Below are 27,086 nucleotides of genomic sequence, written 5' to 3' on the forward strand. Positions count from 1 at the left end.
TCCCCATCAAGAAATGTGGGGGGGCGTGTAGGAAGGGGGCAGTGCAGGCCAGTGTCCCGGTGATTTGGGAAGAAGGTTGGCAGACAGGAGGGAATGCCTAGCTGGGAAAGGGGTGTGGGAAACCACCCTGTTTTCAAGACAAATTTTCCCTGGGCAGCAGGAGGTCGGCAGGCTGGGAGGCTGCAAAGGGGAGGGCGTGGCTTTGCTGGAGCCACATCAGGGAAATTAGTCTGGAAGTGGCTCCTTCCTGAGAGCTGCCATTGCCAGGGCTTCTGGGCTGTGCAGGGACAGTATAAAAGGCCCAGGTGGTGGTCTTTGTAGGAACTGGGGATGTGGGACTTCCCACCCCAGGGAGTCCCTTGGCTCACTCCTTCCTGTTTCTGAGCTTGGTCTATGGAGCTGTGTGGATGGGGTTTGGAGGGAAGTCTCTCTGGGTGGTTGCTGGCCTCCAGACTCCCTCCTGGGAACATTTCCTGCCCTCAGCCCCTGTTCTAGTCTCCCCTAGGGCACTAGCAGACAGAGAAGCATCTTTCCTGGCACCTCTGCTCTGGGATGTTTCTGCCTCCCCAGTAACCAACTGTAGTCTGAGCCTTGCTCGGACCCGGGAGTTCTTGTAGCAGGCGAAAGCGTGAGCTTCATTCTCATCTGCCAACTTGCCACGTTCACACATTGAGCGCTTCCTGCAGGCCAGTCTCACTGGCTGACTGGCTGCGCAGGCTGGTGAACAGTGGTCACCAGGTCCCCACCTGGCCCGGGAGACCTGAGGTGACTCTGGACTCGCCTAAGCCTCCTCTGAGTCCCTTCTCATCTTTGTAGCCTTGGATGGGTTGGCCACAGCCTTCTGAGGTTCCCTCTCCTGGGACCCTGGACCCCTCACTCCTGACCCCCTCCTGCCTGGGCTCCAGTCCCTGGGTGGGCTCCACGTCCACAGCTTTCTACCATCAACTCCACGAATTTACTTTTTTCTTCTTGACTGCGGTCCAGGCAGCGTTGAGGTTCCACCTGCCTAACTGACCCTCTCTGCTGTCCACCCCTCTCACTACACCTGTGGCTGTCAGCGCTGGGACCTACTTGCTCACCCTACCTCTCCTGTTCTCATGTAGATATGGTGGAGTGAATAGGAGCTCAAAGCCTCAAGTCAGACAACCTGAGTTCAAATCCTGGCTCCGAGTGACAGGCAATTTGCTTAACCTCTCTGGGCCTCAGTTCCTCTGTAAAATGGAAATAGTAAGACTGACTCTATGGCCTTGTGGGGACTAAAGGACAGAATGCACAGAGGCACTGATGCAAAGCCTGGCCCACCAGAGGCCTCAAAAACTTTGGCCGTCATCGTCAGAGAAGCTTGCAAGAGTTTTCTAACTGGCATTTGTGTCCTGTTTATTTCCCCCAATCTATCCTGCACTCAGTGGTCACACCTGTCTCTACCCTGCTGGGGAAGCTCTATTGGCTCCCTTTGCCCATCAAACCTGGCGTCCCTTTTAGGTGCAGTTACTGTCCCCACAGTCTGTGCACGCTGATTGCCCCAGGTTGCAGGTAATAGACACACACACACACACACACACACACACACACACACACACACATGCTCACACATGCTCTGCCATGGGCGGTCGTGAGGCGTGTTTAGGAAGAGGCTCTGGGCTCCGTGGCTCCATGACCCTTCTTCCAGCCAAGGCTGAAAGATCTCAGTATTTTCTGCTGAGAAAACAACAGGGCCATCCAGGCCAGACCTTGTGTAAACAGAGGCATCCTGAGGTGGCTGCCTGGATGGCTGTGCTGATAGATGTCAGGATTCCTAAGGGGGGCCCACCCCTGTCGGAGGACCAGTCAGAAGCCACGCAGGTTGCTGGGAGCATCCCATCCTGTGCCTTCCCCGCGCCTTCCCTGCGGGCCCAGGGCCGCTCATTCAAGCCCCACCTGCCAGGGGCAGCACCTACTATCTGCCTGACACCCAGTGAAGAATCTGGCTGGAGATTTCACGATGGCCAAACTCCAGGGCAGGAGGATGTCCGCACCCCTTGCCTTCTGCAGGGGAAGGGAAGGGCACACAGAACTCCCCTCTCCCAAAGGTGGGGGAGGCCCCTCGCAGAGTGCTGGAGAGGGGTCCCCCATGCTCAGTTCCACCGATTTGGGTAAACCAGGTTTTCTAAGGGGACCCTCCCCTGCAAGACGCTCCTCTTCCACCCCTCACTCACCTTCTGCAAGATGAGGCAGCCTCCACTCCCGGACACACCCCTCACAGCTCGGCCAGCCCCTCTGCTCTCTGGGGTGGTCCCCAGCCCAGCCCGGACACGCCCTCGTCAGCGGCGACTCCTCCCTCGGGGCCCAGCCCTGGGAGGGAAAGGGGCGCGTGTTCCTTTAAGGGGCCGGGCCGGCGGGAGCGCGGGGTTTGCCCGCCGCCGCTTCCTTCCAGGCCATTCAAGATCCCCAAGTCCGCCCGCAGCCCGGGACTGGGGCGACCCCGGGCACTGAGCGCTCCAGCCGCGAGGAGCTGCCTGGGGACGGTACGTGGCTCAGGGGTCGCTGGGCTCCTGGGCCCTGTGCCGGCCCGGTTCCTCGCGCCCCGCTTTGGGTCTCCTGCCGGGTCCCACGCCCCCGGGCAGGGTCGGGGGCCGGGGCCGGGCAGAGCTGGGCTGTGATCGCTGGCACGACTGCTCCAGACTGCGGTTCGCTCGGGCTTTTGCCGTCGCGGGGGCAAAACCTGAGGGAACCCCGTGGCCCCCGAGACCACCGCCGGGCTCCTGCCCCCTTCCCGCCGGGGCCGCTCGGCTCCTTCCCGTCTGGTCTTGTCCTGGTCCAGCCGCCTCCGGCACGGCGCGCGGCGGGCCAGGCTCTGCCCCGGGGCATCTGTCGGGTGCTCCGGGCTGCGGGACCCTGGGAGGGGCTGGGGACAACCTGCGAGGCGCCAGGCGGGCGGACTTGAGGCTCTGGCCGCCCCGGGGCAAACGCAGGGGATGCCCGTCTCCAGGCCCGGGTTCACAGGGTCCCTCCCTTGGGGACGGCGAGGCCAGAAGGGGCAGGGAGGGTGGAGGGGAGAGCCCCGGGTGGGAGGTGGCTCGCTCAGGCAGGAATTTAGGCTCGGGAGCAGCCGGGAAGGAATCGGCGCGGGGCGCTTGATCCCAGCCTGCCGCCAGCTCGCCGAGTGGCCGCAGGCAGCCTGTGACCCTGCTGGCCCTGGGAGTCGGCAGTAGGGGCGGCAACTGGGGCGCCCCTGGCCCCTCTTCCGCGACTCTGCGCCGCCGGGAAAGCTGGTAGGAAACACCTCCGGCTCCGGCTTTCCGGGGGCGCAGGTTTCAAAGGCGCCTGGAAAGTCCTGTCCAAACAGGGACACTGATGTCAAATTCCTCCTGGAGCCGGGAGCTGAGCTGGTGGAGACCGGGAGGGCAGGCCTGGAGGGCAGTGCTGCTCCCTGCGGGCGTATGGGGACTTGTACTCACGGTGGCCCGTGGAGAATGTGAACTTGTGAACCTCCCCACGGAGCCAAGGCTCAGCTCACTGTTCTGCTGCGGAGGGGTCGTTAGGCAGGTGGGCCTGGGAAAAGCAAAGGGTTGGCTGTCAGGAGACAGGGGTTTTCTCTAAGCTCGAGATATTTGCCAAAGATAAAGCCTTGGGTGGTTCGCTCACCCCCATGCCCTTGGCCTCAGTTTCCCCCAACTAGGAAGAGAAGGCGATGCTGGCTGCTTTCTCTCCTAGGCAGTGTGGGAGAGGAGAGAGATGCACGGAGATGATGGGGGGCTTCACTCTGTCAATGGCTAACAAGAATGATAATAGCGATTACAAATATTGCTGAGTGCTTGCTCCCTACCAGGCAGTATCTGAGGCTGTGCAGATATTCCCTCCCTTAACCTTCACAAAAATGCTTTCTGGTTGGTACTGTCCTGACCCCCATTTTACAGACGAGAAACTGAGGCCCAGACAGGTTCAGTGACTTGCCCAGTGGCAGACTTGTTAGTAGGTGGATGGAGCCAGAACTGAATCCAGATGGCCAATCTGACTCTAGAGCCTGGAATCTTTGCCTCTGTGTTCCTCTGCCAATACATATTAGCTGCTATTTGTTGAGCACCTGCTACGTGTTGGAGACTGGATATAATTCATCTCATAACATCCTCACCACGGCCCTTTAGTGAGGAGCTGGTTGTTTCCCTTTTTACGGATGAGGAAATGGATGCACAGAGAGGTTGAATAACTTGCCCAAAGTCGCTCAGTAGGATGCAGCTGTGTCCAGAACTTTAGCTGCTTAAGAGAACTTAACATAAAATCTTCTGATAAAATTAGGAAACAGAGGAAGATATTGCAAAGGCATATCTTTGTGTTTAAAAAAATTGATTGAAGAAGATGATTTCACCTTGGGTCAGACTTTTAGTTTTGGGAAATCTGGTTTCTATAGGAATCAAATGCCCTAGGGCCTACATCTCTAAGGAGGAGGCACTTTTCCAGTGGTGAAGGCTGCAGAGGGCTGAGAGAGGCATGGGGTGCAAACATCAGCGGAGAGTTAACTGTGCTGGTGTTTTCTATTAGGATTGTTCTTGTTTTGTTAGTGCTCTGATTACAAAGTTGCATATGTTTTGAGTAGTCTGCCCTAACTTCATTTCCCCCCTAACCTTGTTATTTTTTTAATGCATGGTTTTGCAAAATTGCACATTTCCCCCCCACCCCCCCAGGGATACAGATGTCACTTTGTGGCAGAAATGGCTGCATATGTTCGTTCCCAGAAAGCCCTTTCTCACTGGGGAGCATTTGTGTCAGATGAGCTGCTGTAAGAGGCTGGAAACATTGCAGGCAGAGGCTGGGTGTCCCGCCACTCAAGGAGGCTCTGAGTGCCCAGGGACGAGGTAGACTCTAGGACAGCCAGCTAGACATCAACATCAACAAGTCCTTGTTCCACTTCCCTCCAAAATTCTGGTTCCAAACGTGGAGCCAGAAGGAAGGGAAGGGAAACTGACTCCTACAAGGATTTGCTCTGTGCCAGGCACTGAGCTGTGTGTGCCACACAATCACCTCCCCTGACTTGGCACAGTGGTTCCAGGGTTTGGAGCTAGAATGGGTTAAAGTCCTAGCTCTGCCACTTCCTAGCTGAATGACCTTAAGCAGATGACTTATTCTCTGTGCCTTGGTTTTGCCATCTGTAAAATGGGGATATGAATAGGTCTCAGCTCTAGGGCTTGTGGTAAAGATCGAATGAGACAGTAAGTGCTCATTAAAGTTAGTCGGTAATACTTTTATGTTGATCGTGGCAACCCCATGAAGTGAGTGTATTTGTTAGGCCAAGTGAGGCTAAGCTATTTTCAAAAGAGGCTCAAAATATGGCGGCTTAAATGCGATAGGACTATGTTTGTTTCTCATGGGACAGTGCAGTGGAGGAGGCCCAGGGCTGATGGGACCTCTGCCATTCAATGCACGGTTTCCATCTCTGAGTCTACGCTGGTACTGTGGTTGCCAGCAGGCTGGGGAAAGAATAGCGGGGAAAGGCACCCTTACTTGTTTTAACCACAAGACCTGGACATGGTACATTATTACTGCTGCTCGCTGCCTTTGGCCAGAACAGAGTCACATGGCTTTCCTAGCTGCCAGGGGGGTTGGAAATACAGCCTTCATCATGCACCTATAGAACTCTATTACTATAGGAGAAAGCTAGGATACGTTGGTGAGAAATATGCCAGGGTGGGTTTGTGATCAACATTTCACAACCAAGGAAACTTGCCCAGAATTACACAGACGGGGTTTGAACCCGGACCTTCCAGTTCCCAAACTCTATACCAGGTTGCCAGTTGTGCTTAGGCTGCCCGGTTCCACGTCACCAAGAGGCCCTGTGGGTGTCAGGAGGGGAATGCTTTTTGGGCAAGACATGAGGCTTCAGAGGGGGTCGTGTCCCGGCTGCAGGGCACAGCACAGACAGCAGGTCGGGGCCTCAGGATTTCTGCAAAGATGTCTAAGAGAATGGTGGGTTCTACCTCTCAGCTTCCTCCACGGCTGTTCCCTCCTCTCCAGCAAGAGCTCCTAACTGTTCTGGAAACAAGACTGCTTTCCTCCATAGCCCCATCACCCCCACAGGCAGGGTTTTGTTTTTCTTTCTCCCTCCTTCCTTGCTTCCTTCCCTCCCTCTTTCTTTACAGGGTTCCCTCCCCTCCTGGATCCCGTACACAGGCGTTAGTAAGACCACAAACTTGCAATCCTAGCAGAGTGGCAATTGTATGTTCTCCTTTGTCTATTTTAAATTACACCCTAAGCATTCTTCCATGTTGTTATATGATAATCTTAGTTCTATCTGCAAATGCCTGCTGTCACTCTGGTCTTGCTACCCCCAGGTCCACCTTCCGCTCAGCCCCCAGAGGGATGTTTCTAAGGTGTGAGTCGGATCCTGTGACTTCTCTGCTTGGCACCCCAGGACCTTTGGGACAAGGGACAGGCTTCTGAGCCTGACACTCAAGGCCTCCAGAGTCCTGGTGACCAATCACCTCCTCTCCCCCAGAGCAGTTGAGGTCTTGGCAGGAAGCAGGATTGGAACCCAGATGGTTCCAATAAAGAGACTTTAATGAAAGGATGACTTCTGGCGAATAGGGTGCAGGGACCGAGTGAGGAGGTCGGGGGACGCAGAGAAGGCAACAGCACATGCTGTGGCAGAGGCACTGGAGGGCAGGGAGCAGGGAGGAGGTACACTGTCTTCCCTCGCCTCCCTCTGCCCATCTTCTGTGGGCGCCTCCTGTTGGCTGAAGCTGGCTACAAGCCAGGGGCCCAGGGGGCCCGGGACTAGTGACCCACAGGGATCAATGCACAGCAGAGAAGGGCAGACACTGGACCTGGGGTCTCAGGGGGTGAATGGAGGACATCCAGCACACACCCAGCCCCGTGTGCTCTTGCTGGCTCCTTTGCAGTGGCTGTGCCCCTGCTGGGGAAACCTGTCGGTCCCCTTCCACGTGGCGAACGCCTGTGCCTTCAGTCTCCTGTCCACGCTCCTTTTCTGTGCCCCAGCTTTGTGCTCACCCCCAGCATCGTGACTGCCGGCCCGTGACTCTGCCCCTGCCCTGGACCGAGCTCCTGCCAGGAGTGACCCGGTCTTTTGACAGCAGGGGAGAGGGGACTAGGACCAGATGAACGAGGCACCGGCTTTGGGTGTGAAATTTAAGTGGAGGAGGAAGGGGTCTGCCAAAAATCTTAGCATTCAAAACATAATATTTTAATACCATATTTTTTAAAAAATCAGCAAACTGCAGTCCATGGGTCAGCTGCCTATTTTGAGTATCCACCCAAACTGGAATAGCACCCCCAGAAGGGCTCTAGCAGGGTGTTAAAAAATTCTTTTTGACCTTGACCCAGAGTAAGAAAGAAATTTCACATTGTGACCCCACTACCTCACCCCCGACAGACATTTCTGGACTGAAACAGATTTCACAGTGCAGGACTTACGGTCACTAAACCTGCAATGCACCCTGATGTTTTCTATTCTAGTCTTGTCTACTTGGTTTCATTAAAAAATGCTGCTCACGGGTTTCAAATTCAAACCTGTGGCTTGAAAAATGTCGACACCGTCCTAGTCCTACCGTCCTGCTTAATTTCCTCCGCAGCCTTTTGCTGCCTACCAAGGCCTCTTCCGGTTTGTGCATGTGCTCACTCCCCATCTGCCTGGGGATGCAGCCCCGGCCGGCAGGAACCCATCTAGCTTGTCACTGCTGTCTTCTCAGCTCTGGGAACAGTGCTTGGCACGTGGACCATGCTCCCCAGTGAACTACTGAGCGAGTGGATGAGCGGATGCTGGAACACAGGGGTCTGGGCCCCCCGTAGCCGGGCTTCTCTGACTGCCTTGTTTTCTTTCTCTCCCCAGTTGGCCCTGGGCCCCAGCCTTGTCCGGGACACCCTGGTGCCGCGGCTGTGCATGACACGATGGGCCTGCTGCTCCTGGTCCTGGTGCTCCTGCTGCCCGGCATCTCTGGGCTGCCCTTCTACAACGGTTTCTACTACTCCAACGGCCAGAACCCGGGCAACGGCCATGGCGAAGGTGGGCAGCCTCCTAGGCTTGGCTCTTTGCTGCACTGGGTGACCAAAACCTCCCGGCTCCTGCTGTGACATGCAGGTTCCAGGCTGAGACAAGGGCTGGGGCATGACGTAGCAGCCCCTTTCCTATTTGGGCCCTTGTAGTGGCCCAGCCGTGCTCTGAGATGAGAGGAAGAGATGGTTTGTTATCCTGTTTCGCCAGCCCCTTGGACATGGAGCCAGATTCACTTAGGCTTTTTATACTTTCACCAAAGTCCTGCCAATTTTAAGATCCAGCTTAAATGTGATCTCCCCTGGTTTCCCCAGGGCAAAGGGGATTTGGGGTCAAAGAGAAATGAATTTGAATCTTATAACTCTGCCTCTTACTAGCGGTGTGGCTGTGGGCAGGGGACTTTTTCATTAGCAGTTATTGTGCACCTGGTATGGGTGAGACATGCTTCTAGATGCCTTGCATACCTTATCGCATACAATCCTTACAAAAACTCTGCTGTAGGAAAGGGTGAGAATAAGTGTTTAACAACCAGGGCAGTGTGGCTGCAGATCAGGTGGAACTGATGCTGACTGCTCTTGCATCCCTGAAGGTAGATGATATGGTCCCATTTCACAGATGAGGAGACTGAGGCTCAGAGAGTTGATCCAGGTGCCCTTGCCCCACAGTTATTAAGAAGATGAGCTGAGGTTTGTTTGTGGAAGGAAATAAAAGGTCAGTAATACCCAGCCCCTGCCATGAAGAGCTCACAGCCTGGCCTGGAGACGAGACATGAGCCGCGTGGCGGGGCTGGGTGTCTCTCACCTTGCCCTCTCCCTTTGGGTAGGGGGTTGTGTCTGCAGGGGAATTTCCCTGCTTTTTATTAGTCTCGCAGGGCTGCTGTAACAAACTGCCAGAAACTTGCTGACTTGGAACAGAAACGTATGCTCTCACACTCTGGACACCGGAAGTCCCAAATCCCTTTTACCGGGAGAAATCAAGGTGTTTGCAGGACTGTGCTTCCCAAGAGGCTCTAGGGAGGACACTGTCCTTGCCTTGCCTTTGCTGGTTTCCGGTGGCTGCCGGCATTCCTTGGCTTGTGGCCGCGTCACCCCAATCTCTGCCAGTGTGGTCACATGGCCTTCTCCTCTTGTGTAGTCAAATCTCCCTCTGCCTCCCTCTGCAGAGGTCCCTGTGCTTGCATTTAGGACCCAGCGGGAAAATCCAGGATACTTTCCCCATCTCAAGATCCTTAATTTAACCACATCTGCAAAGTCCATTTTGCCATATAAGGTAACAGTCCCAGGTTCCAGGGATGATTAGGACCTGGATATTTTGGGAGAACATTATTTAGCCTACCATACTCTTATTCTCCAGAATTTACTTTACTGTACAAACACGACTTTGATGAGATTCCAAGAAATTTAAAAACTTGAGCTTCCCCACAATTCCTTACCCGTGATTCTGCCAGACCACCAGGCTAACGGTTCATTTTTCTCTTTCCCTTCAGTCCCTGAATATGTGACGGCAAAGCACATATAATTCCCTCGCCCAGAGGAATGCCTGTTAACTTTTTAGGTACAGGTTAAGCATCCCAAATCCTAAAATCCAAAATCTGAAGTGCTCCAAAATCTGAAACTTTTTAGGTGCCAACATGGTGCTTAAAGGAAATGCTCATTGGAGCATTTCAGATTTTGAATTTTCAGATCAGGGATGCTCAGCGGGTAAGTCTAATGCAAATATTCCAAAATCTGGAAAAATCTGAAATGTGAGACACTTCTGATCCTAACCATTTCAGATCAGGGATATTCAACCTGTATATCCTTCCAACCTTTCATACATAATTAAGAAAACTTTCTTTAGCAAAAATTAGCTCATGCTATATATATGGTTTTGTAACCTCCCTTCTCACCTCACAGAATACAAACCTTTTTCTAAGTAAATGAGTGAATATACACATACCAGGACATTTTGCGTGACTGTATAGTATGTATAGTATTTTGTCAGATGGAAGTGTTAAGATTTTGTCGTGTGGTTGTACATTTTCATCTTATTCAAGTTAAAGCTTCAGGCACAGAGTTGGGGAAAACAAAAGGAAGTCACTGGTGCCTGACAGTCCTGGCTCATACCTAGTGGGCACTTTCTGCGTGCCAGGTTCCTGCCCTGTCTGACTGGGGCCTCCCCACAGCCCCCTGGAGCTACCGTTGCTGGCCCATTCTACACAGCAGGAAGCGAGGCTTGACCTTCCTGGATTACACGCTGGGAACAGGTGGAGCCAAGATGCACACCTGGTGTGCCCGCTTCTGCCTGCGGTCCCAAACCTGTCCCTGCTGCCTCTCCACAGCGGGGCTGCTCCAATTTGAGTGAGCTTCAGTCCCTTGGAAGAAGGCTTTTAAAACACCAATCACTGGCCCCAGCCCAAAGTTCCTGATTCAGCAAGGCCCAGGAATACGCATTTCTAGCAAGTGGCAAGGCCAGCACAGATTCAAGGGGGCAGGGAAATACATGCCACCCTCTGATGGGAGGAGATGAACAGTCACACCGTAGAGCATGTGGCCACGGGGAGGGCGGAGCATGGTGGCCATTTTTGCACTCTGTAACGGCTGAGCCTGGAGGGGGCTGGGGGTGAAGGTGGGGGCTGCCCCTGTGGGGGTACAGACATGCTGCAGTAGGTCCCCATGTGCACCCCTCCTGTCCCCCCCAGGCCTCTTCAACGGCGTGAAGCTGGTGGTGGAGACGCCTGAGGAGACCCTGTTCACCTACCGGGGGGCCAGCGTGACCCTGCCCTGCCGCTACCACTACGAGCCGGCCCTGGTCCCCCCAAGGCCCGTGCGCGTCAAGTGGTGGAAGCTGCTGGAGAACGGGGCCCCGGAGCAGGACGTGCTGGTGGCCTTCGGGCTGAAGCACCGCTCCTTCGGGGACTACCGAGGCCGGGTGCACCTGCGGCAGGACAAGGAGCGAGACGTCTCGCTGGAGATCCGGGACCTGCGGCTGGAGGACTACGGGCGCTACCGCTGCGAGGTCATCGATGGGCTGGAGGACGAGAGTGGCCTGGTGGAGCTGGAGCTTCGGGGTGAGACCCTGACTGGGACTGGGTGACTCTGCGACCTGAGAGCAGAGGGGAGAGGCCCTGAGAAAGCAGCCAGACCTTTGTGCTTCAGACACAGACATGCATTTAATCCTCAGAACAAGCCCACGTAGAAGCTACTGTTATTATCACCTCCGTTTTATAGATGAGGAAAATGAGGGCCAGAGAAGTCAAGTAACTTACCTAAGGTCACACAGCTTGCAAATGGCACAGCTGGGGTTTGAACCCAGGCAGTCAGCCTCCAGAATTTGCTCCCCTCGGCTCCTCCTCATTCACATGCCGTCCAGAGAGAGGAGAAGTGGAGCTGGCCCACAGCTGATCAGAGACGGAGCTGAGATTTGAGCAGGGCTGGCAGGCAACACAAACGAGTGGGTCATGCCACGCCAGAGGGCAGGCCTGGCGCTGCCAGATTTTCTGACTTGACAAGAGAAACTTATCTTTTTATGTGAGACTGGTGGATTTTCATGTAAATGTCTCCTGTTTAAAAAAAAAAAACAAAACCCGCCAGACCCTGCCAGCCAGATCTTGTGTGGGGGAGGGCTCTAAGCGGCTTTTTAACCTCCTCTGTCTCGAGGATGGGGCGGGGACTCCATACCTCTCACACCTGCAAGGGGCAGCTACAGCGGTGGAGAATAACCTAATTCCCCAGCTGTGGCCCCTTGGAGCTCCAGACCTTTCAGGTGTAAAACGGGGAATAGCATCCCTCCTGCAGCGATGATAAGGATAAAATGTGCATCCCGGAAATGTGTTCCCTCCGTCTTTGCCAGCAGTATCCGCCTCTCCAATCTTCTCCCATCCAGTGGTGTAGGTGGTGGCTCAGAGGGGCCACCTTCCTCATTCCCGAAGTTGGGGGTGGCAGAGGGACGGGAGGGAGCCTGCGAGGGTCATTTGTCTGGGGTCTGCAGGGGCGGCCTAGAGAAACAGGGAGCCCTCGCCCCGTTCCTGGGGCTGTAAGGGTTAGGGCCAGGTGGGCCCAGGTAGGAGATAATCCCCCTGCAGACACATGGAGGCGGCCTCTCTGCCCCTTCCACTGGCTTTGCCCAGGTGCCCGGCTTCCTCCCCCAGTGAGGTGGCAAGTTTGGGGCTACAGGGAGGAGATTCTAAGGACTTTGGTAAACACCAGCCAAGCAGTGTCCCTTCCCAGACCCTTAAGGTCACCCCCTCTGTTTAAGGCTTCGTCTAACTTGGAAGGGACTGGATCATGGATGTTTAAAGCGCTTTTTATTACAGTAAAATTTCAAGCATGAATGGTAACTTTTGCAGGGAGCCTGTGGCCCCTGTTAGATCCTGGCCACCAGGAGGGACCAGACCTCGCTGACCTCGAGCCTTCTGTATTTAAGGGCCCTTTACCACCTTTCTTGCCCTGAAAATCGTCCGTCACACAGGGAGAGTTTCTTGCCTTCTGCTAAGAAGCTTGCACTTGCAGAGCCAGGCATATGATCAGGCTTCTGGTCTCGAGAGGGGAGCTGGGAGCCAAGCCTGGCCTCGTGAGCCCACGGCCTGTGCCTGTGTCCTGTAGACAACAGCACATTCTCTCTGGGGTTCTTGTGACAGCCCTGGGAATTAGGTATCATTCCCATTCTATAGCCAAGGACAGTAGTTGACCGATTAATTAATTAACTTAATAAATGTTTTCTGGGTACTGCTGTGTGCCAGCCCACGTCTAGGAGGGACATGACAAGCAGATACAGGTTCTGCCTTGGACTTGGGCAACGGACAGGAGATCAGAGGTTTGCTGAGCTTTTCTGAGGGGCAGTGCGTGTGCGTGTGCACGTGTATGTTGAGAGGAGCAGGTGTCCAGCCAGCCAGGCCCTGCCCACCCCTCCAAGCTCCTCTTTCCTCTCCCCCAGGTGTGGTCTTCCCCTACCAGCCCCCCCAGGGGCGCTACCAGCTGAACTTCCACCAGGCCCAGCAGGCCTGCGAGGAGCAGGACGCGGTGGTGGCCTCCTTCGAGCAGCTCTTCCGGGCCTGGGAGGAGGGCCTGGACTGGTGCAACGCGGGCTGGCTGCAGGACGCCTCAGTGCAGTACCCCATCACGCTGCCCCGGCAGCCCTGCGGCGGCCTGGGCCTGGCGCCTGGAGTGCGCAGCTACGGCCCACGCCACCGCCGCCTGCACCGCTACGACGTGTTCTGCTTCGCCGCGGCCCTCAGGGGTGAGTGGAGTGGCCGGGTGCCGGCCTGCGGGTTTGGTGGCCACTGGGGACCTGTGAGGAGGCAGCGTCTGGGAGCTCGGACCCCTCTACCTCCCTTGCTGGCACCACCACCTGGAGGCCTGGAGCACCAGCACGGCTTGGGGCAACGTCCGTCTGAGTTTCCAGTGCTTTGCAGCTGCTGCTTCTGGCCGATCATTGGTTTATCTGTTCATCAGACATTTTCTGAGGGCGTAGACTAGGCTCGGAGGGATCACAGACAGATAAACCACAGTCTGTCCTCACGAGGCAGCCCATTTCATAGGCAGATGAACAAGTAAAAGCAGAAGCTGGTTCAGTGCCCTACTCTGAGCACTTAGAAAAGTGCCTGGCACATAGTAGGTGCTCAGTAAATGCCTGAATGGGTGAGAGACTAACTGGTCCAGCCTGGTGGGTGCCCACCAGGGTGCAAACAGGGAAGGGGTGGGTGAGTACAGACACGACTGGAGGGACCTCAGTGCTGTGGCAGGTGGGTGGCGCTCTCAGGGAGAGGGTGAGGACTGAGAACTGTCCCCAGAAGTGTCCACTGCAGATGCCCACAGCATGACAGCTCGCTGGGCTGAGACAGTTGTCAGGTCGTTGGGGCTGGCCTTGCTGCAGGCCCCGCTGTCCTCCCCGGCCGCCCCCTGCACTGCCCGGCACTCACACCCACTTCCCCCAGGGCGAGTGTACTACCTGGAGCACCCCGAGAAGCTGACCCTGGCGGAGGCGATGGAGGCCTGCCGGGAAGACGGCGCCCAGATCGCCAAGGTGGGACAGCTCTTTGCCGCCTGGAAGTTCCATGGCCTGGACCGCTGCGACGCTGGCTGGCTGGCAGATGGCAGTGTCCGCTACCCTGTGGCTCACCCTCGTCCCAACTGTGGGCCCCCGGAGGCTGGCGTCCGGAGCTTCGGCTTCCCGGACCCCCAGACCTCCTCCTATGGTGTCTACTGCTACCGCGGGCGCTAGGACCCGGCCCCGCCACGCTCCCCGGGAGGCTGTGTATTTATTGAGTGGTTCCTTTTCCCCTGTGGGTTGGGGCAACTTTAGTATTGTTTTAATACTTCTAAACTTAAACTTTTTAAAAAAATTTTTACTGTATTTTGTAAACCTGACGGAATCCAATGCCTCTGTTTGCTCAGGTGGACACCCCAAGGCTCCCCCTCCAGGAATCCTCCCGCCCTCTCCTCTGGGGCCTTTGAGGTTCGTGGGCTTTCAGAGGGCTCCCTGCCCTGAGGAGGCTGTGCCCAGAGCAGGCAGTGGCCTGCCCAGGGTGCCATAGCACGTCAGGGCCTGGTGGCTGCAGCTGTCCCCGAACCTTGGCCTGGGGGAGAGGGACGGCTTCCGGGCCCCCTGGAGCTGGGCTTTGGGGCTCTCCTGCCCCTCCTGCTTCTCCACAAAGCTGCTGGCCCAGATCGGCCGCTGAGGAGGGAGTCCTAGGTTTCTGGGCAGGAAGCCTTCTTCTCCCTCCTCTCTCGGTTCCAAAGAGTCTACATTTTGTCCCCATTCTTCCCTTGGTGGGGAGCGGCCCTCTGGTGTGTGCACTTTCTCTGGACAATAAATGGTGCTGTGACTCACTTCCTCCAACCCCAGCCCTCATCCGCATCTCCATCTTGTTCCGTGTCAGGGCCTGGCCCCTGCCCGGTGGGCGTGCGGGGGGCAGCTCCATCCCAGCTCCCTGGGGCAGCTGGGTCAGTCCGCGGGGTGGGCAGGGGGCTCCGTGGGCTTTCCCTTCTGGCCGAGTTGGCTCTGGGCCCCGCCTGCGCCGCGGCACACCCTGCCTCGGGGGCTGGCCTAGCACCTGGGGGCCCCGGCCTGCACCCCGCCAGCCCCACACCCTTGCAGGGTGTCTGTGAGGGGCCCGGCAGAATTGCGGGGCTGCCTCTCGGAAGGCAGAGGCGGCTGTGCTCCAGAGGGTCTCGGAGGCCAGGATCGCGGGGACCAGCCGTGTCTACCTCACCCTCTGCCCCCACCCACCCGCCTCAGGAAAGCAGCCCCCTGCCCTGCACAGGCAAGCCTCGGCCGTTGCCGGTCACGCTTCCATCAGTTCTTCGCTTCCATCAGTTCTTCGCTTGGCCCGGGGCTTCTCGGCGTGGCCTGCAGCATCCACGCCGCTAGGAACTTGCTGGAAGCGGAAGTTCCTGGGCCCCACACCGACCTGCTGGGTCAGAAACTCGGGGGCTGGGGGGGCGGAGCACAGTGTCATGACCAAGGCCTCCGTGTGTTTCTTATGCACGCTTAGGTTTGAAAACTGACAGGTGTGCCACCAACTAATCAGCTAATTAATCGATTAACTAAGTGTCGGGTCCTTCCTTGTGACCGCTGCTGTACCCTCTACTTTGGCCCACCCATTCTTTCCAGAGCTAGAGGCATGCGTACGTATTTACCAGCAAACACTCAACTGTACACTCACCCACACTTGGAAGATACCGGCATGCACAGAATCACACCGCACGCACCAGCCAGCACACGGACACGCTCAGACACAACGGCACGGGGAGCTCCCAACGGGGGACGCGTCCGAGGAGGAGGCGTGGGTGGACGGCCACTGCCTGGCCCCCACGTGCCCGCTCAACTGCTGAGGTTTGTCGGGGAATCCATAAACAACAAAAGGTTTCCACTGATGTCCCACAGCCTACCGAAGGGTGGAGTTCCCAGGCCTTTTTGCTTGTAGCCGGCTAGCCAGTTTCCTGCCTCAAAATGTGTCAGCAAAATTCACTGTTCCCAGACTGTCTGCAGTTTGTTTTTTTCTTCCCTCTTTATAAATCCTGGTTTTTGCCTCTGTTCTTGGACTCTGTCTACCAATTGAGTCCTCCCACATGAGCAAACAGTGTGGTATCAACCGAACTATGCAAGGTGACCAGATGTCTCATTTAAGCTGTGGTTTGACAGTGTGCCCACTCGAAAATCCACACACACAGCACCCCCTGAGTGACACAGGTCACATATGTGACAGGCACCCCCAGGCACACATGTGTACAGACATACCACACATGCCCGCACATACTCCACATTCACATTCAGACACACGCAAACAATCCATCAAACACCTCGGCGCCCTAGTAAAAATAAAACACAGCAGATGTGACTGTCCCCGGCTCTGAACAGACAGGAGATGCACTAATTTGGGATCATTTGATCAAAACCTGTCTGCACTGCCACTGTTCTAAGAGCCCCTTCAGTAGACCCCAGATCGTGTTGCCTCTCCTTAAATAAAAAAAACAAAAAAAAAAAAAAGGGAAAAGAAAAGAAATAGTTCTCTTCCAATGTCTTTATTATTATTATAATTATCATAATCTTTAGTTTTCAAAAATATAAATAGGTGCACGGAACCCTGGTGCCTGCACGGTCCCGGGGGCGGGGGTGGGAGGGGAGAGGGGTTGGGGGGCACTCCCTTGGGGAGGAAGTGCCCCCACCCGGCCCTGCCAAGTCAACACCTGCTCGGTGGCAGACCCAGGTGAGAGGACACTGGAGGAGGGACCCTTGGAGGGAACCTGACCCCCACGCAGCGGAAGATCCCTCGGTGGCTCTCTCCTGCCCACTCACGCTCACCCTTGGCCGGCTGGCAGGACTCTGCCCTCAGCCCAGCGTTTCTCCCGCACACAGATGGTGCAGCCCTCCTGGCTCCGCTTCCAACTCTTCATGCCCTCAGGCCTCTGCCCCTTCCAGCTCCTCTGACCCTCCTCCCTCCTCCCTAGCTCCCCCTGGAGGTCAAATAACCAACGATTGCACTGCTCTTGGATAAAGTCAGGAAACAAAAATAATCTTCTTTATTTAACTTAACCCTCCCCTTCTCCCCCTGTCCCTGCTCTGGTCCCTGGAAAGGCACAATGGGAGATTGAAGAAATGTCTCTAAACTCAGTCCACGGGTTACAATCAATTTGCTTTGCTTTGGCATTTAGGGGACAAATTAGATGCAGTTTTGGTGATTCGGGGAGGGGGTGAGTGGGTGCATACACAATGTAGGATTTATTTTTTTCCTTCTTTAATGGGATTCCTTATATGACAAAAAGTGACAAGAAGAGGACACCAGCTGGGTGGGATGCGCTGTCGGCCTGGCAGGCTCCTGGGCTCAGCATCCTTGGCGTGTGCTGGAAGCTCCTCTCAGTGGGCCGTGCTGGGGCGGCTCCTCCGCGGGGGCCGTGAGCTCCGCTTCTGTAGCCGGCGCTTGTAGGTGGCGGCTGGGGTGAAAGATGGAAAAATGTCGGTGGACCCAGAAAGAAAGTGGGGCTGGGCCTACGCTCTCCCCAGCTTCCCCTGTCTCCCTGCGGACACCAGGAGCTCACTAAGGCAGCCTGGGCTTTAGAGCTTCCCTGGGCTTGATGTTTCTTTGGGTCTCCTCGGGCTAAGGGTATCCACGCAGGTGCTGAGAAGGACAGCAGGCCGCTGCGTTCCTCCTTCATCCTCTCGGTGCAAGCAGATGAAGGTACCTGGCCCTCCCTAGGGGCAGAGGCAGCGATTCGTGGCTGAGCAGCCCCCTGACCTCGCTGCGCTTCCTGGACCCTGTAGATGGTGCAGGGTCCCCGGGAGAGGGCGAGCCACCACAGTGCTCTGGGGACAGGGAGGAGGCTGAGCTGGCAGAACCTGACCCTGGGCCCCGTGAGGGTGGGAGGGGCGGTGCTCACGGTCTGTGCAGGTGATCCGAGGCTCCTCCCAGTGCCCGTCGGGCTGGCACCGGATGGTGGGCACGTGGCGCTGGACAAAGCCCTCGGTGCACTGGTACCGCACCAGCGAATTGATCTCGTACCGGTCCTTCCTCTGCCCGAAGGTCCTGGCGTGCTCCACCACGGGGGGGTCTCCGCAGGCCACTGGGGGGCAAACACCCTTTAGAAAGAGCTCTCATAGGGTCTTCTGTGCTGACCCACGCTGGCTGCCACCCGAGGCACCACGGGAGGGGCACCGAGCCCCTGCCAGTGAGCCCTGGGCACTGAGAATTTGGAAACTGCTGGTTCTAACATCCGAGCTCCTCAATGACTTAGAGCAGCAGGAAGGGAATACAGGGGCAGGGTCCTTAAGGGGACGGAAGAGAAGACAAAAGGGAGGGAGAAAGGGAAAGAGGGCAAGAGCCCAGTTTTACGGGAGCATCCAGTTCAAGGGGAAGTGGGACCCGCAGGAGGCCTGGGGGACGAGAAGCCATGAGCAGGGGCGGGTGGGGTGTGTACTTCCAGCACCTCGAAGTCCACAGACTCAAAGCTGAGGGATCAAGGCCTGACAACTCTGATGCTGTGGCTGATGGACTTGGGGACCCCAGAGACAGGAAGGCTCCCAACCGAGGTGCCCCTGAGGGTGACTTTCTATTGTCGATGTCCAAGGGACAGTTTGATGTGTGGAGTGGGGGATCCTGTCCTCTAGCCTGTGACCTTCACATGCTCGCTGTCCCTGCAAACGGTCCCGAGCAGTGAGCTTGCCCTTGCCATTGGCCCCGGGATGCTGGTGCTGGGAGGGGCCCCCGGCCAGCTCCAGTCTGCCTGTTGGACAGATGAGGAGACACCCGCAGCCAGGACACAAGGGACTCGGCCCCGGCACACAGCAATAGCCTCACCCACAGCTGGAAGTCTTGACCTTACCCACTCTGGGCCCCCTCCCGGGCCCCAGCTCACCTGTGCCCTTTTTACAGGTGAAGGGCAGGTGGTAATTGCAGGGAACATCATTCCACTCGCCCTTCTCGTGCCAGATCATCACCACGCAGTCCTCTCCGGTGGCAAAGAAGTTGTCGGGCTGGTTCGGGCGCCAGTTCTCAAATTGCTGCGGTGGGAGTGGGGAAGGGGTGAGGAGGGGAAGGGGTGAGGAGGGGAAGGGGTGAGGTGGGGGTAGCGGGAGCACAGCTTGGCCTGACTCCACTTTCTTCCCCATGGAGCCTATCCCCATCTCCTTTCTCTTTTGCCCCAACTTCTGGCTCATCCAGGAGCGGCACAAAGGCCCCAGGGACTATGGTCAGGGTTGCCCCAGACACAGCGGAACCCACGGCTCCTCCAGGGAATGGGCCACGAAGCCTGGGTCTGGTCCGGGGAGTCACAGTCCCCGTTCTTTTCCAGAAGGGCCAACCACACAGGCTGCCCTGCCTGGGCAGGGCTGGGTGGCAGAAACAGGGCTCTCCAGTCCGGACTCCACCCACCAGGGCAGTGCGCCAGGCTTCTCCCTGCAGCCTGGCCCCAGTGCCCCCTTCAAGTCCTCCTCTTCCAGGGAGCCTTCCCTGAGGCCCTCTGCCCTCACTGACTGCCCCTCCTGTCCACTTGGCATCTGTGTGGCCTTCTGTCTGTCTCCTGGAGTAGACGCGGGTCCTCTGTGGACAAGCTTCCACGTCTCCCTCACGGAGGTTTGCTGTTACTCCCTCACTTCCCTCCCGATGCCATCATCGCTCAACCTGTCCCGCCCCAGGCTGCTCTCCGGAGGCAGAGGTGGAGACACAGCCCCTGCCCTCTAGGGCTGCAGGGGTTTGGACTCATCTCTCCCTGGGGGTCTTTATTCCGCCCCCTCTCCTCTGGGCTGCCAGCTGTGCCCCCGTAGAACTCACCAAGGAGTGTCCGTCTGACCAGCGGAAGTCGCCTTCGATGGTCCTGTCATTCAGGCCGATCCACTGGTAGTCTTGGGCGTTGTCTGGAGAGAGGACGAGGGTGTCGGTCCGAGCAACTTGGGCTCACAGAGGCAGAGGGGAGGGAGGGGACGGCGGTGGGTGGGCTCTTAGGAGCATGCCACCCGCCTCTCAGGTCCTTGCAAGGGTCTTAGCACACACGTGTTTAGAGTGCACTTTGGACCTCCACTCCAAGCTGGCCTAGACTGGTGACAGCCAGGTTAGTCTGGGGCTGACTCTGACTGGCAAGGGGCTGTCCTGGTGCAGCCAGAGCTGCTGGCCCCAGAGACCTCTGTCTTCTGCTCTCAGGGAACTCAGACCCGGGCACACTGTTCCCCTCCCGGTCCCCTCCCCTGCAGCCTCGCCGGGCCCCAGTCTGCTGACTCCTGAAAGATGAGGTCGTTTGCCCAGGTGGCCACTTTCTTCCCAGGCCCCATGGGCCCCGCCACACTCACTGTTGACAAACTCCTGCTCCTCTGGGGTGACGATGCTGCTCAGGTGTGACTGATGCTCCCGGCACCGGCCCTCGGCGTCCACCCAGGTCTCGCGGTCGGGGAAATGGCGGTAACAGTTGCCCTGGAACTTGGTCCAGCCCTCCTCACACACCTCCTGGTCTGCAACACAGGGCGGGGGCTTGAAGGGAGGGGTCCGAGGCCCACTGGGGATGCAGGTGCTGCCAGGCTGTGGCATGGATTCCTGCACTCACCCCACCTCACATGCTGTGCCCTCAGAGGAAGGGGGGCCCAGCTGGAGAGAGGGTCACGGTTGAAGCCAGGAGGGCCTGGCCCCAGGAACCTCTGAGCACGTTCCCACTCTGGGAGATGCCAGGGATGCTTTCTTTCCCCGCTGTCACACTCTCCCGTCTCCCAAGCTTTCCTCTGCTGATGCCTGCTCTGGGGGGCTGGAGAGGTCAGCAGGCCAGGCTTCCCACCAAAGAGGTGGGAAGGTGGGAGGTTTTGAGATTTAAGGCAAAAATGGTGCCGAGGCCATGAGGGGCTCCAGGGATAGAAGAGCCGTGCTGGGCACAGAATGGAACCGGTCACTTCCTTCCTGCAGAACCTCGGTAGGGACAGAAGACCAGAGAAATAAGTCTGCTTTGGGTCCAAAGAAGACTCAGGCCCTAAGGCCATCGTTCAGAGCTGGCCCCCTGGAGGGCGAGACAGCCAACGGGGGGTCCACGACCCAGGGGCCCTGGCTTTTTATTTTATTTCATTTTATTTTATTTTGGTGGCAGATGGGGAGAGTGGAGGAGCTTCTCTCTGCACAAAGCTAACTCATGGAGGAGCCCAGAGGGGCAGAGGCAGGGCACACTGGAGTGGCTCCCTCAGGCTTGAGAGAATCAATTGTGACAGTCTCTTCCCAGCTCTGACTTCAGTGACATCATGTCGGTAGCTTTACGTTGGCCCTGCTGGGAGTGTTTATACCTCAGGCATCGGCAGATGAGATAGCACTGGGCAGGGCAAATTCCAAGGCCCTCCCTTCCTCTTCCCTGGGGCCGTCTGGGTGGAGGGTCCTGGGGCTGAGTGGAGAGCCATGAACCCCCCCAGGCTGCACGGCAGCCTCCAGGATGGGGTGCCACAGTCTGGCTGTCCCAGGAAGGAAGGACCAGTACCTGAGAGTAAGGAGTCTTAGGCTGAAGGGCTGGTGCTTGGCAAGATGGAGGAGAGACAGCTGCAGACAGTGGAGAGAGAGGAGGCGGGAGGCCAACAGCCGGAAAGGAGAGAGGCAGAGCAGTAGGAGGGTCCCCTGCTACCCACGCCTTCCCCAAGGGGTGAGCAAAGGGTGAGAAAGGGGCAGAGAGGCCTCAGAGGTAGCTCAGCACCATAAAGAGGCATCCCAGGGCTGGCTTGTGGGGTCAGGTTTGGGGCCCCCTTAGTGCCTGGGGGCTGAGCTGGGCAGGCAGAGTTGGAGGGTGCAGCTGCTGGGGGGTGGTTGGGGGCATGCAGGATGGAGGCTCTGGGGAGACAGACACAGATTTGCAGGATGGCTGGATGCTGCAGGCAGAGCCATGGCAGGCAGCGCTCGTGGGAGGTGAGGGCTCAGGACTGGGATGGGAGAAGAGAGGCAGCCTGCTTGGCTGCGCACCCAGGCCCAGGGCCCAGCTGGGTGGCTCCAGCACCATCTCTCTGCTCCATCAGGGTGCACAGCCCAGCGAGGGTCCTGCTTCCATTCCAGCAGAGCCCCTTTCCCAGTCTGGGACCCAAGAGCTGTTGTCTGCATGGATGTTCCAGACCCTTCTCCCCTGCGGCAAATGTGCTGACATCCTGAGGAGAAAATCCTTGTAGCTCTCCACTCCCGCCCCAGCCAAGACCCATGCACCAATTTCTTGGTGTCTTTGGGTCAGGACAGAGGGTGGAAAACTGTAGGGGAGGGAGTCCAAGTCTTTTCTTCCAGAAGCCTTAATGTCTTCTACCAGTCTGTAACCTTGGCAATACCTCCAAGGAACATGGAATCCAAAACTACCTCCCCACACTGCTTAGGACTAAAGGGAGACTTCCCAAGAGTTTCACCAGCTTTCTGGAAGTTTCTGGGTGTCCAATTTGAGAGTTCATTGAAAAGGGTTTTAAGCTGAGCCCCTGCACCCTTCCAGTTCTGTGTGGACCATGGCTATGAGCATCCAAAAGTCTCGTCTCCCCTTTTCTGAGCTGGGAAGCCCTTGAGGTCCGGGAGGCTCGGGGGAAACCAGGAAGCATGAAAGGTGAGCAGGCTGAGGGCTCAGTCTGGCCCTGGGAGGCTTCCTGGCACACAGCTCCCCTTGCAGAGCTGGCAGCTCTGCTCAGATGAAGAAGTGGAGTGGTTGGCAAGGCTTGAGAGAGGAAACTCAGCCCTGCCCCTCGCAACAAGGCTCTGTTCTCTCTGGCCAGCCCTTTGCTTTGCACGAGAGACGAAGAAAGAAAGCATGGGCTAATGTGGCATTGACATGGCAACTGTCACAGTGGTGATGAGGAGAAGGTGACATGCAGCAGTCCCTGCTCATGCATGACTTGAGCATGCTGGTGACATGGGAGCTCTCAGGCAGACCAACCATAGCTCTCACCCCAGGAGAAGAGGAAGGCAGCTGGGCCAGTGTGGCACAGTGGCTCCCAGAGCCATGAAGGAGCCACAAAGGTTCTATGGGCAGATGCATGCCCATGACCAGACTGAGAAAATCCGTGACTGTCATCTGGAGTGAGAACCAATTACTCCCACTCCATGGCTTCCTTCAAGACAAATGCCTGGAATCAGCTCTGTCCTCTTAGTCTGACACACGCACCAGCCTCAGTGGTGGCATCAGCAGGTCTGGATCGCTGGAGAAGGTTAGTGTTTTAAAGGTTCCCAGAGCCCTCCTTCCAAAGTGCGGGCTGGCTCAACCCGCATGTCTCTCCTACAGTCAGATCAGCCAGTGCCCCAGAGGAGGGTCTTCGAGGGGAAGAGCAAGAGAAAGAACGGGAATCAGGGGGTAGACTTTTCTGCTGTGGTCCCTGGTATGGCTGTCCAGATGGACCTTGGGGGCCCCAGCTGGGGCCTGGAGCCTGTGGTTAGAAGGGAAGATGAGGGAGGAGGAGGGGGAGCAGCAGTTAGTGACATTAGCTGAAGCCGAGACGGCCGTACCGATCTCACACAGGTCCCCTCCGTAGCTGGGAAGGCATAAGCATGTGAAATACTCGATGGCATCCACGCAGGTGGCTCCATTCAGACAAGGGCTTGAGAGGCACTCATCAATGTCTGCAAGAAACCAAGGGCCACCATTAGGACTCCTGCAGGCAACTCCAGCCTCACAAGCACTGGGGCCTCCTTATGGGTGGCCAGCCCTGCTGCTCTTCAGAGCCCTGGGAGGGAACTGGCTGATTTTCCTGAGAACTGTTGCTGCTGCTGCTGCTGCTGCCGCCATCTTGGAGTGCTGAAGCAGTGATCCAGACAAAGGTGTTCCTGGGTATGTGTGACTCTTGATTGGCAAGCTCGTAGCGCTGGAGCCAGGTTTCCCAGTGGGTTGAAGAGATCTGGCACTTCTAAAGCCAAATGCCTTTCGGGAGAGTGAGCATGGAGTTCCTTCAAGATAACTCCTCTTGTGACTATTTTAAGAAGCCATTGGGCTTTGAACTGGCTGTGAACATGGTGGTGAGTGAGAACACAGGAAGTCAAGTTCCTGAAGCTTGGTTAGAGGCCTTTTTTCCCCTGGCTTCCTCTGTAGTTAAGAACCAGGGAAAAAGGCAAGGCCATGAAGTCCCAGAATGAACAACCTAAAAATGATCTGCGGAGTGTAGATCCATGAGAAAATGGCACCATGGGATATTACATGAGACTCAGTAGACTTCTTGGGTTGCAGACAGCTTCACTGTCTTCAGTAAATAAGATTTTAGAATATCTTGTTAAAATGAAGCCAGGATCTTTCTCTTGGAAGAGGGACAGATACCCTGCCCAACATTTCCTGATATAGTCTTCTGCCTTTAAGTTCTCAGAGGGGAGTATCTCCAGTGAGTCAGCATTTCTAGAGAGGCTCCATCTGGGCTAGTGGTAGACAAGTGTTTGAAGCCAGGGAGGTGCTTAGTAAGTGGCTGTCCACCAGCACCAGCCTGGGACACAGGCTGGTCCCCATCAGCTTCCCCTTCTTGGATAGGCTCTCCTTTCCTTCTGTTCTTCTGGTCCCAAGACGTTCTTTCTGATCAAACTTCTCTGTGGGGCTTCAATTGGTAAGTCATTGGCCTTTGCTTCAAATTTTCATCAGTTAGCCAAGGTAAGAACTGGATCTCTTAATCTGGTCTTTCTGCATCTTTCTGAGAGATCAGGAACCCTGGGGGATCTCTTCTGCTCTCTTGGTGTTTAATACTCCAAAGTTTCCTGCCTTCTTATTTTTTTCTGGGTTTCCTCTCCTAGAAACACCATAAAAGGAATTATGAAGCTCCTCTTGCCAGGAGATCAATAAAATTCTGCCGTGAGTGGGTCCCACTGGCTTCTGGGGCACCATGATGTGTGGTTTGAAGATTCTAAGCCTTGGTATGTGCACTGTGTTCATACAACCTTCAGGATCTGATGACATGTCGCTAGGTAGTCTCCACAAAAGCAGTGAAGCCCTGTGTTGGGAATAGGACCTCAGAGTCCTAAACATGTGCCAGGACTTAGCTCTTGCCTCCCATAGAGCAAACCAGACCTAAAAGTCAATCCTCTGCTAAGATGGCAAAAGCACTTTCCTCTGGGTCCGTGTGCTAGTGCACAGTAGACACCTTCTAGGCCAGGGCTGGGTTTGTGCCATGGTGGCCTGCAAATCCCCAGTTCTCAGGCATCTTGCTCATCCCATGAAGCTCCTAATTTCCAGTTGTCAGGTATCTCTCTCTTCCCACGAAGTCCTTAACGTCCACTCAGGGAGTGCACACCACGGACTAGACACCAACAGTTCCAAGCTTGGAACTGTTCCAAGCAACACCAAATGCATGGAGGAATGGGCGAACTCCCAGCATGCACTTGGGCTCCCAGCATGCCCCAGGATTCCCAGCAGCAGCAGTAGCAGCAATAGGTCAGGCCGGTCGGCGGGGCGGAAGCTGGGGGCGGCTCTCCTGCTTCGGGAAAGCTACTGTTCTCTTGTCCATTAGCGTCATTATGGGAGATGGGAAGCACTGGGCAAGGGGAATTAAGCAAATGTAGGCGCTAAAGCAGTCGTACAGAGCAGGGAGGGACAGGAATGGCCTCTGGGAAGAAGAGCCAGACATCAACCCTGGGGCCTTGAGGCGGCCCATGGGAGCAAGGGCAGGGCAGGTGGGAGGCCTGGAGGGAGGCCGGGCCGGGGGGCTTCTGTTGTCCCACAGGCTGATTGCACGTCATCTGTCCCCAGGCGGCCCGAGGTCCAGGGGAAGTGTTGTTTTCTGTGTATGGCCAGGGCACAAAATCTAAAAATGCCGCGGGGACTGAAGGGACCCATTCCTGCACTCAGAGCTGGTTTTGGCAGGGCCCTGGATTCACAGATGAGGGGGGAAGGAAGGGCCACGGTCCTGAGAACCAGAGAGCCTGTGGTTGCCACTGGGACAGCTTGGAGAGGCTGAATCGGCATCTTCAGCACTTGGGAGAGGGCTGGGCGACCTGTGGGGCGTCCTCGTCAGCCAATCAGGCCTGTGGTGCCTCATCTCCTCCCCCTCTGGCTGGGAGAGCCATTCTGGCCTGCACTGCCCACCTCGCTGTGTGATGGGCACATAGGACATTGTTTGGCTTCTGGAGCCAACAGAGGATTGGGCTGGGCCCTGCTGTGAGCACAGAGTGAGGGATCCCGGACAAGGTGCTCACAGGTGGAGGGAGGGAAGGGCTTTGGGCAATGCGCAGACTTCATGAAGGAAGAGAGGACAGGGAGGGAACCAAGAACTGTTGAGAACCTCCTCTGAGCCAAATGCTGACTCACACACACATTATCCTTCCTGTATGTTGTCCTGTCTGGTGGCCACAGGCACTGTTATGCTACTTACAGGTAAGAACACAGTGAAGTGATCTGCCCAATCTGTATGTGGGGGAGAAAGGCTGGAAGAGATGGAGGAGTCAGGAAATGAGACTGGAAGTTGGGCCTCTGTCCCACGTGGAGGGAGAGAGACTCTGGGCCCCTGGACTCTCAGCACCTGCTACCACTTCTGTGCAGCCCTCGAGGGCTTACCCCACCACTCCTGTGGGGGGTGCCAGGACTCTGGGGTCCTCTTCCCACTGCTGTGACCAGAAGAGTTGCTTTTCTCCTGAACAAGGCCCTCCAGCAACATCTCTAACTTAGGAGAGAAAATAACTGAGAGCCCCCGGTAATGGCTAGGGGAGTAGAGATACTTGCAAATAATCACTTCAGTTGGAGATTCCAGGCCTCCAGCTGGAAGAGGTCTTCTCCAGCTTTTGCCTGGGTCAGAGCCCCGGACCTTCCAGGGAGCGAGAGTTTATTTGGCTCATAGAAAATGCTGAATGAAGCGTGACAAGAGGTGCTTTGACTCAAAGGATATTCAACGAAAGGGGTCACCACTCCTAAAGACTACGATATGAATGGTACTACTCAAGTTGTTCAGTGCACAACTAGTGCAGCTGTATGTGATGAATCTGGACATAACTTTCCTGAGCAAGTGTGGGGGAAAATCCCCTCAAGAAATATAGAAAACATTTCTTAACTCAGTGGATGCTCTGCACCCTGCCAAGACCTACGATCACTCAGGATGGACACACCTAAGTAGACACACCAACTTTCTGGTTGAGTCTGTTACACAATTGAAAGAAAAATGTTAAGAGCACATTTACCAGTCCTAATTTGCTTTTAAGACAAACATCATTAAATTAAAAAGTATGCTATGATTATTGATACTCTTTCAAGTC

General features: G+C 56.2%; 2 protein-coding genes across 2 annotated transcripts in view; one reads left to right on the top strand and one right to left on the bottom strand.

The window, feature by feature from the left end:
- Window positions 1–2,399: 2,399 nt before the first annotated feature.
- HAPLN3 (hyaluronan and proteoglycan link protein 3) lies at window positions 2,400–14,274 on the top strand. Its single transcript, XM_045561735.1, has 5 exons — window positions 2,400–2,504; window positions 7,820–7,993; window positions 10,662–11,030; window positions 12,896–13,198; window positions 13,896–14,274. Exons 2-5 carry the CDS (start codon window positions 7,879–7,881, stop codon window positions 14,180–14,182), a joined length of 1,074 nt encoding a protein of 357 aa, XP_045417691.1. The 5' UTR covers window positions 2,400–2,504; window positions 7,820–7,878; the 3' UTR covers window positions 14,183–14,274.
- A 2,681-nt stretch (window positions 14,275–16,955) lies between these two features.
- Window positions 16,956–27,086, bottom strand: part of ACAN (aggrecan) — a 36,040-nt gene continuing 25,909 nt past the window's right edge. The window contains exons 15-20 of the mRNA XM_045561736.1: window positions 23,376–23,489; window positions 20,240–20,398; window positions 19,728–19,810; window positions 18,814–18,958; window positions 17,839–18,021; window positions 16,956–17,394 (exon numbers count right to left, since the gene is read on the bottom strand). Coding sequence (XP_045417692.1) covers window positions 17,318–17,394; window positions 17,839–18,021; window positions 18,814–18,958; window positions 19,728–19,810; window positions 20,240–20,398; window positions 23,376–23,489 — 761 coding nt within the window. The 3' untranslated portion in view covers window positions 16,956–17,317. The remainder of the gene's footprint in view (window positions 17,395–17,838; window positions 18,022–18,813; window positions 18,959–19,727; window positions 19,811–20,239; window positions 20,399–23,375; window positions 23,490–27,086) is intronic.

The sequence above is a fragment of the Lemur catta genome, chromosome 9 (genome assembly GCF_020740605.2).
Source record: "Lemur catta isolate mLemCat1 chromosome 9, mLemCat1.pri, whole genome shotgun sequence".
Lineage (NCBI taxonomy): Eukaryota > Metazoa > Chordata > Mammalia > Primates > Lemuridae > Lemur > Lemur catta.

Bases quoted from the DNA above. Each gene is read 5' to 3' on its own strand.
- HAPLN3 (XM_045561735.1), top strand. From the start codon at position 7,879: ATGGGCCTGCTGCTCCTGGTCCTGGTGCTCCTGCTGCCCGGCATCTCT. The intron at 7,994-10,661 runs GTGGGCAGCCTC...TGTCCCCCCCAG, and splicing joins GGGCAACGGCCATGGCGAAG to GCCTCTTCAACGGCGTGAAG. The intron at 13,199-13,895 runs GTGAGTGGAGTG...CACTTCCCCCAG, and splicing joins CTTCGCCGCGGCCCTCAGGG to GGCGAGTGTACTACCTGGAG.